The following is an 18,397-nucleotide window of genomic DNA, read 5'->3' as shown; positions in this document are numbered from 1 at the left end:
CTTCGGGTGCATCAGAACAAAATAAGAAGTGCTCAGAACTGTTTGGGATCAGCCAAAGGGGGGAGCTCGCATCGGGTGACGCTTGCATGTTTCTATTAACCATTGTTTATGGATGAGGAAACTTTCAAGTCACCCCGCTAACAAAGCTCCCCTGGAATAAAAAGCTGGGTAAAACATTAAGGATTTCCTTGGTGCAGTGGGGAGCCCTGAGGCTCCCCTGGGTCCACCCCTAGGGCTTGGGGTCGGGGCAGGCAGGGGACTCTCACCACTGGGTTGAGAAGCTGCAGAACTAAGGGAAAGGGGACCAAGGGATGGGGTGGGAAAAGTGGCATTTTCACTCAGGCACAGTGGAGGGGAGGAAGCTGAACTTGTCTGCGATGTCCCGGTGGGGCCGAGGCGCAGCAGCAGGTTTGTTGGATCAGCAGCAGCGCGCTGAGCACGAGCCAGCAGGGAAGGAAAGGCTTCAGGAAAGCACATGCAGCTTTCACAGAGATTTTTTTTTTTTTTTTTTTCTGGCTGCAGTGCTTGTTGCACAGCCTCTGCAAGCACAAAATGCTTTCTCTTTCATCAGTAAATTGTCTTTTCTTATCCTCCCTCTCTTTTTCCTTCTTCTCTTTTTAAATAGGGGCTCTGGAAGTGTCTGAACAGCGAGACTTTGCGCTGGCAGCACCTCCCCATCCTTTGTTACTGGAGCTGGAGGCCCTGTTTTGCATTTCCACTGCCTGGGCAGGGGAAGGCATCTCAAACAACTTCGTCCTGCTTCAGGACGCCCCCCCTGTGCAATTCAGGAGCAATATGAAAGCAGTCTGAGAGCCAAGGAAAGCTGAGCCCCTGCTTCATTAATGTTTGTCCTGGTCCCCAGCTGGGGTGGGGGCTTCTCGCCTACAGGACAAAGGCATCCCCTGCATGGATGTGAGGAGTAGATGTGTCCTGCACCACCAGAGGCAGCTCCCCCAGAGCTGGTCCCATTCCCAAGGCTGGCAGCACCCTGCACCGTGAGGACGGGCCTGGGAGAGCAGTCCTTTGTCCTCCAGCCACTCACCTCCTCCTGCCCCAAGCACTTCTGACCCTGCCCTGCATCTCCTCAATAGCAATTTGGGTAGCCACAGACTGCTAGCCACCTTCTGAGGACCACCAGCACACCACCAGCCCATCCCCAGGACCACCAGCAGGCAGCTGGGCGCACGCAGCCTCTGGCCATCCTTCACCTGCACTGCCGGGCGCTCTCTGAGCCACCCCAGCTCTATCCCTGCTCCAGAGTGGCTTTGCTGGAACTGATTCTGGCCACCATCACCCCTGGGAGACCTCATTTCCACGCTAAGCAAGAAGCTTTGGCAGCATCTGGGGCAGCTCAGTGACAGCAGCAGCTGTCAGACGGAGCTGGAGGAGGAAAGGGACAATCACCGACATCCACCCGTTCTTTCAAGAAGTCTTCCAGCCGAGGAGCGTCACAGCCCAGCCTCACGAACCAGACCCAAAATCCGCTAAATATTTGCATAAGTCCCAGCCAAACACAGGGCAGCATGAAGCAAGAAACTAATTCTACCGGGGTATTTCTCCACTCCCCCTCCAGCAGAGTGCGGAAAGGGGCACAGCCAGGGTGCATTAGCATCTTTTTTTTTTTTTTTTTTTTTTTTTTTAGCAAGCCCTGCTTGCAACCCCAAATCATAAATAAAAGGAGGGCACAGGACCCAGACCCCCACCCTCCTCCAGCATCGTCTCACGCTCGAGAGCCCAAGGGAGGCGGTGCGGGGGGCCCCACTTACCGCTTGCCATTCACCCGCTGCCCAGCGGTGCGTGGGGCACTCGGGGAGGTGACAGTCCCGCTGTGACGGAGGCCGGCTCGCCGGGTCGCATGCTGCCGCCTCGGCTGCTGCCGGGGAGCCACCGTGGCAGTGCACGGAGCGCTGCTGGACGCCACGGCCACAGGACACCGAGCACTGGAGGAAGGGATGAGAGGTGAGTGGCGGTGGCCGTGGGGCTCGCTCCCTGCTTTGCCTTCAGCAAGGTGCAAACGCCGGAGCTGAAACTTCCAGGCATTTTGCACCGCTTGCTTCACGAGGGAAAATGTTTGCAAGGGCAGAGCAGAGGCTGGAATTGCTGCTTCGCTGAAGCCAGAGGGAATTTTGGCCTCTAAGATAGGAGAGCCGTTAAATCACAGCAAACCAGAGGCAGCACGGCTCTGTGCATTACTTCTCATGCATTCTTAACAAAAAGGAAGAGTTCAAAGTACATCGACTGCCACCAGCATCACCAGAGTGGGCTTTAAGGAAAAGCAAACTTGAATGATACAGAAGGAAAGAGTGCAGCAACAAGGAGGTAAAGTTATACAGCTGGAATTCCTTTCAGCATGCACTAAACATGCACAGAAGTCAGGACATGCTGTATCATTGTGAAAACAAATGTCTTTTTTAAATTAGCTGCTTTTTTCCCCCCCTCACATTTCCTTCATTATACTGTGGGCACATATCTGCCCACTTCCAGGCACAGCGAGAACAGCCTCAATTTCTCTGTCTCAGACATCTTCAAATTATTTTCTGCACTGCAATGCTTTTAACAGCTTGTTGTTGTTTTTTTTTTTTTTTTTTTTTCCTTTCACATAACATTTCTTATTGTTGTGACTGCATAATGTAGCATGTTTAGCAATACTTAACTTCTCTCTGCTATGGATTCTTTCTTGCTAGATCTTAAAGTTTATTATGGAGGTGTGGAACAGAAGGGATTGGTGTTTATAAAAGAAAGTGTGCAAAAATCAAAGGCGTTCATTTAAAACACAGCTATTACTATTAACTTTTGCTGAATTAACAATTAGTATAAGCATCCTTATTAATATATTAGGAGGGACTTAGCAAATGAGATTATGGCCCAACATTTCAACAGCCACCGAAGTGAACCTTCTCAAGGCAGGGAATTTAGCGGCGCATAACAGGGGAGCAATTCTCTCCTGTCTAGTTCTGGGGAGTATTTCTCTGTAATGCTTCGCTATGCAAATACCCCATAAAGGCAAAAGGACCTCAGAAAGCTGACTGAAAACTTTCAGCTGGCTTCAGAGATTTGTAAGGTGGTTTTTTTTTCTTTTTTTTTTTTTTTTCTGTGTGTGTGTATAACTTGGAAGGTAGCAGCTAGATTTCTGTCACTGCTGATGCAAATGCTTCCCATATGCTGCGCTGCCTCCCTGTGATTAACAGCGCTGTTTGTCCTCTGCATTCCACACGGGATGCTTAAACTGAATAATGGCAACAAACTTGCAGAATCATACACACCGGGATGCATACCATGCTCTAAAACGCCTTTCGGTTAGCATTTATCACCCACCTAAGAAGCATGGGTCTGGGAGCCCCGTGGTAAGGGAGGTGAGCTGTGCTGGGGCTCTCTAGCACAGGTTTTGAGAGTGGGATGTTGGTCCCTGGTGGTGTGAGGCTCCAGGTAAAGTCCTCAACTTGTTCTGCTGCATGCTCAGGGTGAAACTTTCCCCCTACCATGAAGCTGAGGAGGATAAATGCTGCCACCCAGCCCCATCCGCAGATGGCTGTGCCATGGGAGCACTGCACTGGTGCAGGGTGTGAAATCCCTGGTACCCTGGGCCGGGGCCGCCATGTCCTGAATGTCTCTTGGGAGAGATGTGCAAACGCCCTCCTGCAAAGAGCTTTTTCTTGGCTACTTGGCAGTGGGCACAGAGAGGCTTCCCCTAGCCAAGGGCTCAAAGGCTCTCTCAGGGCACGCAGTGGCCCAGGCACCACAGTGCCCTCAGCCCTGCCATGCCCCGGTAGCATTTACATCGGGCTTCAAAATCCCAAAGAGGCATTACAGAGACACGAAAAGGCAACGTCTTGAACCAGTTTCATCCTGACTGCTTTAATCCAGAATACTGGTCAGTGACCTGTCCTGGGCAAACACAGTCAGCTGGCTCTGCTCAACGCTACAAGCAGAGCGGGCCTGAAGCTATCCAGGTTGGGGCAGCCAGCTTGTGCTGTACCCATATATTCCTTCCCCTATGGGATGCCAGGAGCCAGGCAGCCTCTTTGTCCTTCCTATGGAGTCCATACATTTCCCTAGGAATGCTTCTTTTCCTACTGAGCAAGTCTACCAGCAAGCTGCAGAGCACCAGCACGGCCGTGGAGAAGCTCTACCTTATGAAAACACAAGGCAGGATTTCAGCCTGTAGCTGAAATATGTAAATGCCAGACAGCAGAATAAATATTGGTATTTTTACTAAGTGAAAGGTAAATGGCCATAATTGATAGCATTTAGGAGATACAAACACATTAAATCTGACATTTTGGTGCTAACACAAGCAAATTTAAACCTTGGAGAAAAAGACTTTTTTTCTTCCCTTCTGATTATTAAGAGATATTAAAAATGGTTTGCTGTAGGAAAGCAGATTCATAACAATCCAGAAAAGAATTACCCAGCCGCTGAATACAAAGCATCCAGAGAGAAAAGCACCTGGGAGCAGAGCGCTTGGCTCAGACGACTGCTGACAGGGATTCGTTTTTAATCTTTCTGAAGCATTTCCCAAAAGGAAAAGGAGTAAAAAAAAAACCTAAAGGCATGTGCAGCACATGTTCTGTGCGTCGACAGGGAGGATGCACTTGTAAAGGAAAACCTTGCCTTAGTTCTCACACACACCTTTGCTGGCTTACCCACAACCAAAGGTGCCCAGCTCTCAGCAGCTTGGCTTTGGGATTGTTTTTACATGGCAGTCAGGCCTTCAGAAAGCTCGTTTAATAATACCTAAAAGTAAACTGACCGGGCTCCTATGAACAGCTCCAGTGTCACTGCTGATAAGGAAGGTGATGCCACATTTCCGTGCCCATTTAGATCCTGACCTACTGGCTAGCAGGGTGCTGAGCCCCTGCCTGTTTCATAGCCTCACCAACAAGTCTGGTATCTACATCCAGCTCGGCGTTACATCTTTTGCAAAACCCCGCAAGCTGTGCACACCTCTTGCAGGGACAAGCATGCTCCTCTTTGATTTGGCAGAGGGTGCCCAAACTGCTGTCCTGTTTCCAACAAATGCTTTGGAGGAGAAACGGAGGGCAGGATAACAACAAGCTCAGGACCAAGTTGGTGGAACCACCACAGCTGTGCTGCTGCCTCCTGGAGCCCCTCTGATTTTCCCACCCAAAGACAAGAGCTGAGTTGCATTCAGCACTCTGCGCTTCCTTCCAAACTACTTCTATTTCCTCTGCGGGAATAAAACATAATTAAACTACCCCGGGCAAGCTGTCTCTGCTGCATTTGGGGTTTGGCTTTGCTACTCATAAACGCTTTGAGGCCAGGGTTGATGTTGCAGTGGGTGCTTCCACGCCGAGCACCCGCAGCACCCTCGGTGTGGTGCTCAGAGTGTGCTGGGAGCGTGCTGCCTGCTCCTCGCTGCTCATCAGCATACAAATATTCCTTAATTGCCTAGTCACAAGAGATTACCTCAGGCCATAAATCACCTCGTCCTCCAATTAAGTTGTGTTTCTTTCTCCACTTGCATAAAATTAACTCCAATCATGCGGAGGAATGTTGGGAATTTTGAAACACTTACTTTTATCAATTAAAATTAGCACGTTTTAAAGCAATCGACAGACCATTACATTATTATGTTTACAATTATTAGCTGTAAAAAAAATTTGCTTTCAGCAGCAGTCACTTTAAATAAGGTGCAAATAGGATATGACAAGTGCATATAATAGCTTTCTATTTTCAATCTAGCTTCCTATATGAAGCTGAGGGTTTAGTCCCGCAGATAATAAAGCAGGGGGTTAATTGTCAACATGGGAGCAGAGCTCCCATTGGGTGGGTGCCCCTGGGTGCTCTCAGTCAGTCCTGATGTAAAGGACCCCAATCTCAGTAGCTGAAACTCCATGGTGAACATACACTTATCCCTTAACAAATGCAATGGCAAACACTGCTATTGCATGAATTCGAAGGTAAGCATAAAAAATAAAATACAAGTCTGAAAACAATCATAAAACATCAATGGGTTTATTTCCTTTCTTAATAGTCGACATTAAACAACAATATGCTGTCCTAGTCCTAACGTTCGCCTGTGTGCCAGTAGACACGTAAAGGATTTATCTTTTAGGGAACTTGCACACAGTGAGAATTGGTGTTTTGTACCTGAATGTAGAAGACAGATCGCAAGAGAACACGATGTTTTACAAGGTAACAGTTCATTTAGTCTGGGATTTTCAATAATTCTGCTGATTAGCACACTAATGAGGTAGACAGAGAACTGAGGTTCAGAGCTAAAAATGTGATGCAGCAGATTCAAGGTGAAGACAAAGACATTATTTTCAGGAAAACAAGGATTCAAGATATGCTTTCAGCAAACAAGATGCTTAATAACTCCAAGCGCTTTCGCATTTCCAGCAGCCTCTGCTCTATGCATCAGTGCCTGACTTTTTAATGAAGCAAAATTAAGTGATGAGCTTATTAGGAAACAAAAGGTAGTGAAAAGCATTTTTAATGAACAGCTCTGACTGTTCTTTAGGCTTTCCCAGGAAGCTGATAATAAAATTAATTTCAGATTTCTCAAAACTGAGGAAGATCTTGCTTGGGATGTGACACGTTTAAATAATGACAATATTAAAAACATGAATAAATAGTAGATTCTCTTTAATATTACATACTCTTGGCTTCTCTAGCGGGAGCTTAAAATATACAACAAGGAATTTGCTTTCAGTTATATACTAAAAGCAAGCTGCCACGTTTTCAGCTGGTACAAATCAGTGCTGCTCCACTGCTGCCTATGAAGCTACACTGTTTTACGCCACCTGAGGAGCTGGCCCAAGACTTTTACCCTTGTAAAATTCAAGAGGACAGAAGTGACGGGAAAACCAGCTTCTAGCCAACTTGACAGAAGAATATCAAAGGGTGCAAAAAGGTATACAACATGTCTCACCTGTCCCCAATCTCCTGATTTCCACTTCGGACATCTGCCCCCTCTGCATTTCTTTTGCACATTGGGCTTAGCAAGGTGCTTGCAATAATCGTCTTCTATATGCCTCCCTTCCTTTGTCAAACAGTACACAGTGCGGTGCTTTTGGCCCCTTCCACAGGAGACAGAACACTGTAAATATAAAGTAACAACACATCAGCTCTCACGCAGGGCCAGCTATGCGGTTCCACATGGGCCATGACTACACAGGGCATTTTTGTTTCATCTGGACCGAAAAGCACATCCCCAGGCTCCCGGCAGCTCACACAAAATTCAGAGGGGATACGGAGGGGCAGAACATAACCTGGAACTGGAAATGTTCCCATTTGTACTTCATATCTCATGTTTGTGGTCAAAGCCCCCTGAATGCCAATATGAAATTGAAGGAAGAAGCTGGCATTCATCAGGGACAATGGGCTTTGGGGCTAGATTTCCTGGCACTGCTCCTGTGGTTTCAAAGGAGCAGAGTCATCTTATGGGGATCAAGGTGGGAGCCCTCAGTATCTGCTCAGTACTTGAAAGGGACCATTTCCATTTACCTTGGTAAAAAAGGGGGTCAAATGTTGGTAAAACAGGAGAGTAAAGGGTGATATACACCTTCAGAGAGGGAAGTAACAGCACAGAGGACAAGGCAGAGGAGCAAAATGCAGTCTTTCCATGCTTGTTTTACCCTGTACCACTGTAGACTGATTTACTTTTTTTTTTTTCTTCTGAACAAAGACTGAAACCAGGACATGCTCATCCTGAAGATTTATGCATTTTGAAAACAACTCAGAAGAAGGCAGAGCCTGGAGAATCAAAGCAGAAAGGAAACCAGCAGGTATGTTAGCTGCAAGCTTTGTAGTGAAGCAACGAATTTCAACCTCCCTCTGCAGGTTCACTGAACTTTTTCAAATGTGACCATTTCTGGCATGCAAACCCCAAGCAACTTCACTTTGATTTCAGATTAGTCTCCTCCAAAAGATTTAGGAATCAAAGGGGTCTGGAATCACGACAAGAATTTAATATGACAGTTTCTTGTAGAACAAGCCTCTTACTCAGCATGATGCACCCAGAGACTCAGTTTCAATTTCTTCATTACACGTTATGCAACTCATTACGTACTGTATCACAGGCATCTTGGCTCAATCCTTGAGCACAAACACACTGCTCCAACCATCTCTCCATATAAAATGCTCTGCTTCCTTTACAGAAAGGAGCAAACACACAGAGATAAAGCTTCCTCCTTCTTTTTGAAGCTACTCCATCAGTATATTTGCTAAGAAATAAATTACAGCCCAAGCTCTTCTCTGCCTATGAATACATTTGAAACCTAACAAACTACAGATTATATATGTAGCAGTTCTGGAAAATCCATTAGACCAGAAATTGGCACTTGCATTGACAGCTGTGATTATTTTAAATTACAGCACTACTTCCAAATCGCTCAGCCCCCATTGTGTTAAGAGGTATACAAAGAAACAGTGAGAGAGCAGTAACTTGCTCCAAAATGAAAAAGTTCAGGCAAACGTGGAGAGAAAGGGATGCAACTCATAAGATCAGATGTTGCTGCTTAAAAGCTTATGTAAAAGCTTTACATACAAAAGCAATGCCCTGAAAAAGGCAGTTTTCCTGTTGTAAAGACCACTACCAGAGGTAGCCAACGTCCCTTGAGGTCAGTGGGATTTCAGGACCCTTTAGGAGGTCAGGGCGGACCTGGCTGTGTAATATGGGTGCCCCAGGTGACACTGATGGCACAGCCTGTCCCCAAGCTCTCATCCCCACATGCCCTGTGCTGGTATACGTAGCGGTGGGGCTGAACTCTTCTCAGCCCAGCCGCTATTTCACAATTGGCCAAGAAACCCAAAGACCAACGTTCAAGCCTGGAAAACAGGAAATGCTGTCCCTTTGTTCCAAAATAAGACTTTCACAAATCACTGAGTTTCATAAACTTCACTTTTTTTTTTTTTTTTTTTTTTTTTAAGTATCAATAGGAAACAAAGATCGAGTTACTGTTATTCTACTTTTATAAGCCTTCAACTCTCATCAGGAGTTCATTTTTTCATTCTTTCAACATCTCTCTTCAGGCAACGAACATCAGCAATGAGAAGAAAACATCAAGTCCTAACAAACTAAGTTATAAACTTCTAATACGTCCACCTCTTTAGTGTCTTTGGGCTAAATGCCAACAGTGGTACTTCAGAAAAATTCAGGTGCTCCTCAGTGCTCTCTGCGCAGGTCGACACCACTTTAAGGTGACAGTGAAAACTAAAGCATAAATTCACATGCTTGGTCAGGGCACTGATTTGTCTCACATCCCGAGCCAGTAAAGCAAAGTGCATGCTTTCTCTAATTTAAAAAACACATTGGGCCTGGTACTTATTGTAAAGGAAAAGTAACATCGTTTTATAACACACGTATGTTTCTGGGGACTTGAAGTTGTTTGATAAACATTTAATCTTGCAAATAATATGGTACCAGTAATTTCCAAAATTGCTACCCCCTTCTACAAATTGCTTACCTTTGGTGCGGAGCCAGATTCTGACATTTATCTTGGCATCTGATGCCATAACATGGCAGGGCTACAGGCACATGTTGGTGCACTTTGAGGCTGAGACATAATCAGACTAATTTTGTTAATACTTGAATGTAATTCTCAAGATGCTGCAATTAATCATTTCTATGTTTGCCTTTAATGTACATTAAAGTTAGGCAGCTGTACGTTTTTAGATCTAAGACATCCATTTGGTTTCACGCACATTTGAGTTATGATCTCATTTGCTCTGACAGACAATAGAGGCTGAACGATCTGATGTAACCAAGAATTAGAGACCAACAATTCCTCTGCAAAGGGCCCACCTTGTAATTGCCTTCTAATTCTTCTCAGCTATTTCCAGCTTTTATTTGGCATGTAGATTGTAGGCATATGCGAGCCACATGCACAAAATAATTCGACAGTGCTTAATCTCACTGCCGCGTGACTGAGGGGAGCAATGCACCTAGCTACTGCGGTCCCCTCATCAGTTACTTCTGACCCTGGAGGAACTTTGCATTTCATTAGCAGGGCTCTTTTCATCTCTGGAAACGCTTACAATATCTATCAGTTACAATGCCACGGTGAGGTAAGCGTTGACCTTGCCTTCTTTAAACATTTGAAAAGCACAGACAAAAACACTCCTCTCACCGACTCCTTTCGTTCTTTCTTTCTTTCCTTCCTCCCCTCCCTGTAGAGAATACTTCAAAGTGCTGGGGGTGGACGGGTGGCTGGCTGTGGAACAGCAGCCTCATCCAGGGCTCTTTGAAGCCAACAGCAAGGCTCCTACTGCTTTCAGTTCCCTCTGGATCCAGCCCTGAAGGTGCAGCCAAGGTACTGTATTGACTTTGTTCACTGACCAGCTCCCTAGATTCGGGGATCACGTGCTCTCGGACATGCCCATGGCCAACCTGCCTCTGCCAAAGTGCTTGGAAACATCACTCTGAAATGCTGTCTCCAGCCTGAGGCAGAGGCACGGCAACAAATATCAGCACCCCTGATATTTGGGCCTGCGAGGGCAGCTATCCTCTCCCTGGTGTGCAGGATGGTCCAAAAACAACGCGTGGTGGTGGTTATTAACGCAGCACATAAAATAACAGAGAAGGGCTATTTCAAAAAACAAGCCACAGCAATTGCGGTAAGGACGCTAGTAAACATTCCTCTTGCAATCATCTTTATTATCTCCTTAAAACGACCGCAGTCACACCTGGTGCTTTACATGGAAAATAAGAATAAAAGGTCCCTCCTTACAGCATTAGGATCAAAGCTTTTGAGCACAGATTTAGGGGAATTATGCTTATTGGCATGTTCACAAAACTGATCACGCAAGTACAGTGGATTGGCATGCTGCTGATTTCTTCAAATAAATACACCGCTTAGTTTAAATAAATGCAACAAAAACAGTTTAAATAAATACAAGAAAAATATTTCCGTACCAACTGTTTCCAGAAAGGTCAGAACATGATGCTAAATCTCTCCTGCAATGCATTGCTCTGTTCCAGCACACGCTTGTATTTTTGTTTCCACAGAAATTTGTTTTCTGTTTCAGAGTTCAGGAACGATGAAGATTTTGCTACTTTACCAAATACGTGCACATTGCTTTATACTAATCCTCACTGCATTTCCTACTCAGCCTTCCTGGAAGATGAGGGTACACCTCGTTGAGTAAGGCCTTTCTAGAATAAGGCAGCTGCTACCTGATTCACTGGGTTAGGAGCAGGGGAAGAAAAACAAGAGGGAAACAAACAACAAAAAAACAAAACAGAATATACACCGCACCCAAAATGCTCTTAAAAATTTGTACAGTTTCTGGCTGGCTGGGCCCAGGTTCTGATCCTGTGCCAAGGCTGTGCTGCTGAGAGCATCGCCAGCCCCCAGCACCAAGGAGCAGAGAAGCTCTGCTCTCATTAACTTTGTGCACCAAATGTCCACCTAAACACAGGGCAGAAATGCGAGTAAGTCAAGAATCTGGGTAAATTCTCCACCAAAAATGGAAACTTTCAGAAAATGCTGCCAGACTGCTTTTCCAGGCCCTGTGCATCAATGAACGATTTGGGAGGTATTTGAGATAATGAATGCAAGCTGTGGTGATCACCAAATGAATTCCCCAAGATAGGTATGCTCAGATAGCTCAGGAAGGGCAGTGGTGGGGACTGAGAAGAATTAGACTAAAACGTCTTTATCAGATTCTGCCAGGAGCAACTTTTCAGAGGAAATTAAAATCAATCCTTGTAGATTTAGATTTCCACGCATTAAGGATTATATGGAAAGTGAGCGCTCGTAAGTAAGCCCTCATTCATCCTTTCCAACAGTCTGAGCTGAAACATGTGCTAGATGAAATAAAACAGAAAAAACACCGAGTCCTACAGCACTGCTTCATGCTCTTACATCCCATCTGCATTAGGAGCTGTGCTCCTGGATGTCAGCACACTTCTCCCACTGCCAGCATAGTCCAACCATGCACCCTCACAGTGACATTTCAGCATCCCATTGGTGTTCATCAGCCTCCTGCTACAACTTATTCTGCTGCTACCAGGTTCTGGAAACTTTGGCACAGCCCCGTGACGTCTGTACCTCTAAAGTCTCTCGAGCACAAAGGACATCAGAATTCTGAGACACCACCAAGACAAGCCTGGATTGTTCCTAGCCAGCTGACTCCTTACTGAAAGTCTTAAAATGCCTGAGCCTTTGTGTTATCCACCACCAGAGGCTCCATGGCATGCAAACCAACTCAATTAGCTTCAAAGCAACAAGGCATTTTAGCAGGTAACTCCTTAGGCGTTGGTGGGACAAGCACCAGGGTGCTGCTCCATGTCACGTATTCTCCCATGGCTGCAGCACTTTAGGAGCTGTTCAGGAAATAGTTGCTCCCAGTTTTGCCCTAGAGTCTGGGAGAACCTTAAGCAATGTCCAACCCGTGCTGGCTCCCCGGAGAACTGTGAGGAATGAAGAAAAGGCAATGCTTAAGGATAACACTTATGGGTAACACTTAAGGGTAACGCTTAAAACTGAACATCCTGAGCACTTAAATCACTAAAATAATTTCTCCAAGTTGCAGAACCTCACAGGATATATTGGAAACAGGTACCCGCAGAAGCTGCATGAATCTCCCTTCTACAGCACCCATCTGCTAGGTAGCACCTTGTCCCCCTCCTTCTCCCACTCACATTGTTACATCCCTACAGAGACTGCCAGGTGCAGAAATCAGCAGGGCTGTGAGAGCCCGCTTTAAAAGCTGCGTCCCTGCCCCACTCCAGGCTTTTTAACTTAAACAGCAAACAAGCAAAAATCACCAAATAGAGTCTGCAGGAGGACTGACTTGAGGAGAGACTTTTCCTCAAATTAGGAGGAAATGTGTGAGCTACCCGAGGAAGCCTGCATAATGGGATGTGGAAGGGGCTGATGGAGCCTATTTTCCATGCTGTGCCACTTTTAAAAAAGTAGCAATTGAAGCAGCAAGCAGCCTCGGCTAACTGACACCTCGTTTTTTCAGTGAGCAGTTGTATTATAATACCGCTTAGAAGTGCCATTCAGGGATAGGATTTCTCAGTGTTGGATGGAGAGAAACACAACATAAAGAGTTCCTCAAAGAATGCCAGCCCCATTTCACAGGTGTGCATCACACCGGGTGCCTGTAGGAGCAAGGGGCTGCTTCTTACTCCCCAGTTTTATAAAGAAAAATCTTGCCTTAATGCACCAGCGATCAAACACTTTGTCAGCGATCAAACACTTAGTCTTGGGCATCAGGCAGATTTTCCTGCGTGCTGCTGGCTCACCCGCCTTCCTGTGAGCTAGTAAAAATTAAAACATGAATAGAGCGTTAAGTGCCTTTGGAGCAAGATTAACTGCATTGTTTTTCCTTAATGACTGCACAAATCTGTCACCATGAAAGTTAGAAACACAGTCAATATCTTTATGCTTAACATCCCTCATCATCACACATTCTTGCTTCTAAATGCTACAATCCCTAGGATCTGAGCGACAGCAATTATTGCAGTTTGGGGTATGCAGTGGGAACCTGGCACATGGACAAAAACACAGGCAGACTTCCCAGCTCCCAGCCCAGGGACCAGTGGGAAGTTGCTGAACTTCACAGCTCATCTTTGGAAGTGTTTCTGCTCGGACGTGTCTGCTGCAGTCTGACAGATTGCAATCACTGCACAGAAAGTGCTTTGGGAGACAAATGTTCCCCGAAATTGCCATTTATCATTTGTTTCTCCTGTGCGTGAGTGTGTGCGTGTGTGTGTACATCAGGTCTGCCCACAGCCATGGAGGGGCCATCCATGACCCGGAGACCGAAGCCACTCCTCACTGATCAGCAATCCCCAAACCTTTTGGTCAAGCTCAGGCCAGCTGTGCGTGGCCTGGAAAATAACCACCTCACTGAGAAAATGTGTAAGAGGGGAAGTGTAAAAGGCAGCCAGGGAGGCACACGAAATGCAGCCTTCCCCTCTGTGGGGTCCTGCAGCCCCCTGCTCAAGGGGCATCGTGTAACATCCCAAGGGGAGCCATGGGCAGGGGCAGAGGAGGGACCTGCTCACTCCAGGAGGAGAAAGGTGAATATTTTCAGCAGGTTAGGACAGAGGCATGGATTGGACTATTTGTAGGGTAGGAAACATCAGGGATTACTGATGTAGTTGGGAAAGACACTGGGAAGAGATGCAGCACCTGGGGGTGTGGGGAAGAGAAGAGGTTCAAGACACAAGGAATTACCCTTCTTGAGGCCCCTGGTGCAGCGAGCTTCTGCCGCTGGCAGCGACAACAGGAGAGGCTTACGAAGAACAAATGAGCTGGCTTTTTCTGCAGCTCGTACCCTGGCATTTCCTTAGCCTTCAAACCCTGGACCTGGTGGGTTTGAGAGACCACTGCTACCTCGTCATTTTAGTTCTCCGTCAGCCTAAGAGATGTGAAATTTAACCACCAGACCAGATCCCACCAGGTGCAAAGACAAAGCATGGGGATTGCAACAGCAGAGAGCTGCTGCATCAATACCCTGTGAGGTATTGATGCAGCAAAGCACCTAAGCACATGCCCAGAGCACCACAGTGGGGTCCCCACCTAAGGCATAATGGGTGGGCTTTGGTGCTTGTAGTCCTGCTCACACAGCATGGCACAACGGGGCAGCAGAACTGAGCCTACAGAGCTCTCATCTTTTAAGGAGAAGAGGCAGCAAAAGACCAGTGGTGATAACAGGCAAACAGCAAGAATGGAATGGAAAATTAAGAGCAGGGCAGGAAGAAGGCAGCAGGCAGGCACGGCTCTGCCCCTCCAGCAGTGCTGGAGCTGGGTGAAGCTGGATAGATGGCACACAGTACTGCAGGGCTGAGGCGGGTCTGGTTTGCTTGTTTTTAAACAAAGCAAAGAGGTCTGCACTGTCAAAGGCCTTTTTCTGACGGGGGAGCCAAAGCAGACAACTTTTTGCCTTTTATCAGCTCACCAAAGAGCTGTCCCTGCAGTCAGGAGGTCTGCCTGACCCCAGAGAGGAGACAGACAGGGAGACAGCAGCTTTGGTGGGCCGGCCTGAGCAAACAGCTCTGAGATGGAGACAGATTGCTAAAGATATCCATAGGCTACAAAGTCCTTATTTTGGTTTGTATCAGCTTTATTAAATCTGCACTGCATTTATTTCTACATGTTTTTCTGAGGACGTGCAAGCCACACACAGAGCATCCCTCTGCCTGGGTTACGGGTGCTGGGACCTTCTGTGCAGCCCTCCTCTGCTGCATTTGTCCTTCCCCCCAAGGCTCCCAGGGGTAGGATTGTTATTATTTGTTTTCTGACAATCCCTGGCACTACACAGAAATACAGGCTCGCAGCCTCAGAGCCTGAACCAACATCGTATGAATGAAGGAGAGGAAGAGCAATGTGAAGCGCTGGCTGACTGCAGAGTTCAGCGTGCCCATCACTTCATTTTCAAGGATGGCTTTGTTATTGCAAAAACATGTGTAAAGGATCATGCCGCAGCTCAGTAATGCTGCTGTCACAGCAAATTCATCTTCTGCAGAAGAGAGGAGGAGAACAGCAGAGCTATATACACTTACAACCCAATCTGCCCCTGGTTATCACTTGTGCCTTAGCAAGAGCTGACACACTGCCTGCTAAGAATGTTATCAGAACAACGACAGGGAGAATATTGCTGTTGAACAGCCTATTTTCAGCAAGCTTCACAGGGAGGGCATCTTGTAAACAACGGGTTGGGGTTTTGAGAGAATTAAATACAAATAACCCAAACTTTGCATCATCACCCGTTTTCAGATTGAAATTCCTGTGTGCCAGGCAGCCCTCGTGCTCCCACGTCTCCAGAGAGACTTTGCCATTACCTGCAGCCCTGCACACAGCCAAGGAGCCCTGCAAAGCCACCAGCACCACCAGCTTCCAGTGCTGGCTAATAGGCTACAGCATCTGAACCCCAAACTGCATTCCCATTGACAGTAACAGGGTTTGGATTCTAGCCAATTCATATTCTAATTATTTCATTACAAGCTTCCAGTTCTTCACCATTTGATCAAAAGATCTGCCAAAAATCATGATAACCAGCATTTCTGCCTGTTTGATAAGAGCCAGGAAGCACACAGCACAGCTTCCCAGGCTCCACAAGCTACCCAACCACTGCATTAGCAGCTCCAACTCTTGATACCAAAGAGCGATAAGTACTCAGCCGAGCAGATTACCTTTAAAATTATAAGACTCTTTAGGAAGTAAGCCACCCACCCATTGTCCACAGGTCAAATTCAAATAATTACTATCCCACCACAATGAGGTCCAAAGGACTGACCCGCCTGACCCAGGGCAGAGTGCTGTGAGATATAATTGTGTTTCCTTATCTGTGTCTGCTTCCTAACGTGGAAAGACTGAGAAGCCCATGACAAGGGAATTTGGCGTTACTCACAAGTTGTATCAGGATACAGTGCACGTTAGCATAAACTCTCCAGCACCAAAATTTCACAGAGGTTATGGCAAGGAGCAGATTTGCTCTGAGAGGAGTGGGTTTAGATTTGTATTTTAAGGGAAGACACAAATAACACTCCATGAGCATCTCCCTCATTCTGGAGAACATGGCGAGATTTCCTCTCGTTATTCAAGAGCATGTATAGACATCTGTGTTTGCATCATGAGGCGTTCAGAGGAGAAAAAAGAGTCTCTGTATCCTGGTGACAGTCTCTGCACGTTTTCTAAAGCATCATTTTAATAAAAAAGTCAGGTCTATCACACAGCTTACAGTTCTGCAGTGTTTAAATACATGTTCTTAAGTAAGCAAGGAAATAAAAGTATCACCTCCCCTCAGTCCTCTTTGAAAGTACATCATAATAACACGGCATCTCACCAGTCTCCTATTATAAAATTATCATTTCCATACAGAATCTGTTTATTCATTTAATAATCTTTATAAACCTGGATTTAACCAGCCAGATAAAATCGTTTGTTTACTGTATAAAACTGCAGTGGAATTTTGCCTAAGGACTGAGGGTTGGACTCTTCAGATTCTCTTGGCTTTCATTTGTACGTATTTTATAGCACTTATTTCATTCCAACTTGTGTGAAGCTAAGCCAATCAGATGCTTGCAAGAAATGAGTTTAACCAAGCTTCATGATTTGTACACTTTTAACTGTTTTTTTTTTTTTTTTTTTTTTTTTAATTATTAAGAATGACAGTTTCTGTTGGAGAACAAAGCAAGTAAACCTTTTCAGAAAATTTAGTAAAAGTTACCAAAACTAAGTATATGATCTTAATTTAGCAAGACTCAAGAAATCATTATACAAAATCATTTATGATTACATTCTACTTGTCTTTAATTTTTTCACTGTTCAACATTAACATTAAACATTGTAAATGTATGCAATATTTATATAAAATTAAATAACAATATTGGAAAAATAAATACACTTTTACATAAATACATAAATCCATACTGCTGAAAAGTTTCAGCTAATACTATACTCTTGTTTCAAAAGTGACCAAAAAAATATGGTAGTGACACTCCATCCAAACAGATGAAGTACGTACAGCTACAGAATGATGTTTGCAACCGATGACAGAGCTAAAGCAAATCAGGTGCTTCCACACTAATGAAAAAATTTGGACGTTGCTACCTACAGTAGTAGCACGAGGTAGACATACACATAGAGCATTTTGCAGGAGGGACACGATGCCCTGTTGACCCCATAGATAAAATGCAGTCCTCAAACAGCTCTGGGGTCCATCAGAGCCAAATGACACTTGGGTAGCAAGACCTGAAAATCCAAGTCACTTCATGGCAGTGACTGGAGCTGGGCTCGGCAGCCCCTGCACTGGGAAGGGGAGCGAGGGGGTGCTGAGCACCAGGGTCCACATCCCCGAGGGGAGACGGAAGGAGATGCTGCGGGAAGGATGCCCCTGCCCCGACATCCCAGCTCTTCCCAGGAGACCGAGCGAGGGACAACCCACCAAGGTTAATACAGGCAAGAGATTTAGTAGAGGCAAAGGAATTTTTTCTGGTTAAAAAGAAAAAAAAAAAAAAAAAAAAAAAAGCAGAACAGCCAAATACAGGACTGCATCCTGCATTAGGAATGCACCCTGCATTTTAAGCCGAGGAGCAGATGCAGCCCTCCAGCCGTGAAGAGGCTGAACGCTGAGTGACACCAAAACGCAACACAACTCTGTCCACACCTGTGGTTCTTGCAAACGTCCCAGCATGGGTAACAAAGGCTCGCAGCACTTCTCAGCTGGTAATGCTGCCAGAGAGCTGCTGCACAGGTTGCTAGTTCTGCTTAGCTCTCCTCGCTCATTTGTAGCACCAACTATCAGCGTACAAGTGATATGTTAGCACCTCAAATGAAACATTTCATATCACTGTCCCTTGTACTGGTGAAGCACCGTATGAACACTAGTCCAGCAGTTTTATGGCTATTGCATATCACTGAGGTATGAGAAAAATATTGAGAAACGTTACTGAAGGCATCCACATTACTGAAGT

At 45.9% G+C, this 18,397-nt stretch overlaps 1 protein-coding gene and 1 long non-coding RNA gene across 8 annotated transcripts in view; one reads left to right on the top strand and one right to left on the bottom strand.

Moving 5' to 3' along the window:
* Window positions 1-18,397, bottom strand: part of ADAMTS9 (ADAM metallopeptidase with thrombospondin type 1 motif 9) — a 76,488-nt gene that overhangs the window by 15,448 nt on the left and 42,643 nt on the right. For 3 of the 4 annotated variants that reach the window (XR_014696607.1, XM_084531556.1, XM_084531558.1), the window contains 2 exons: window positions 6,896-7,063; window positions 1,767-1,940 (listed from right to left, as the gene is read on the bottom strand). Coding sequence is in view for 3 of the 4 variants with exons in the window: in XM_084531556.1 (XP_084387682.1) it covers window positions 1,767-1,940; window positions 6,896-7,063 (342 nt within the window). In the remaining variant the exon portion in view is untranslated. The remainder of the gene's footprint in view (window positions 1-1,766; window positions 1,941-6,895; window positions 7,064-18,397) is intronic. The other variant, XM_084531557.1, reaches the window with a different exon arrangement.
* LOC311442396 lies at window positions 1,838-17,904 on the top strand. Of its 4 annotated transcripts, none has more exons than XR_014696622.1 (4): window positions 1,861-1,959; window positions 6,710-6,877; window positions 7,652-7,751; window positions 10,141-17,904. It is a non-coding gene; the product is annotated as an uncharacterized lncRNA (long non-coding RNA). The 4 variants fall into 4 exon arrangements; XR_014696623.1 differs by lacking the exon at window positions 1,861-1,959 and having other exon boundaries at window positions 3,077-6,877; window positions 10,141-10,277; window positions 10,993-17,904; XR_014696621.1 differs by lacking the exon at window positions 6,710-6,877 and having other exon boundaries at window positions 1,838-1,959.

The sequence above is a fragment of the Aythya ferina genome (assembly GCF_964211825.1).
Source record: "Aythya ferina genome assembly, chromosome: 10".
NCBI classification, from domain to species: Eukaryota; Metazoa; Chordata; class Aves; order Anseriformes; family Anatidae; genus Aythya; species Aythya ferina.
Note: the sequence above shows the minus strand (reverse complement) of the source record. Positions and strands in the feature narration are given on the sequence as shown.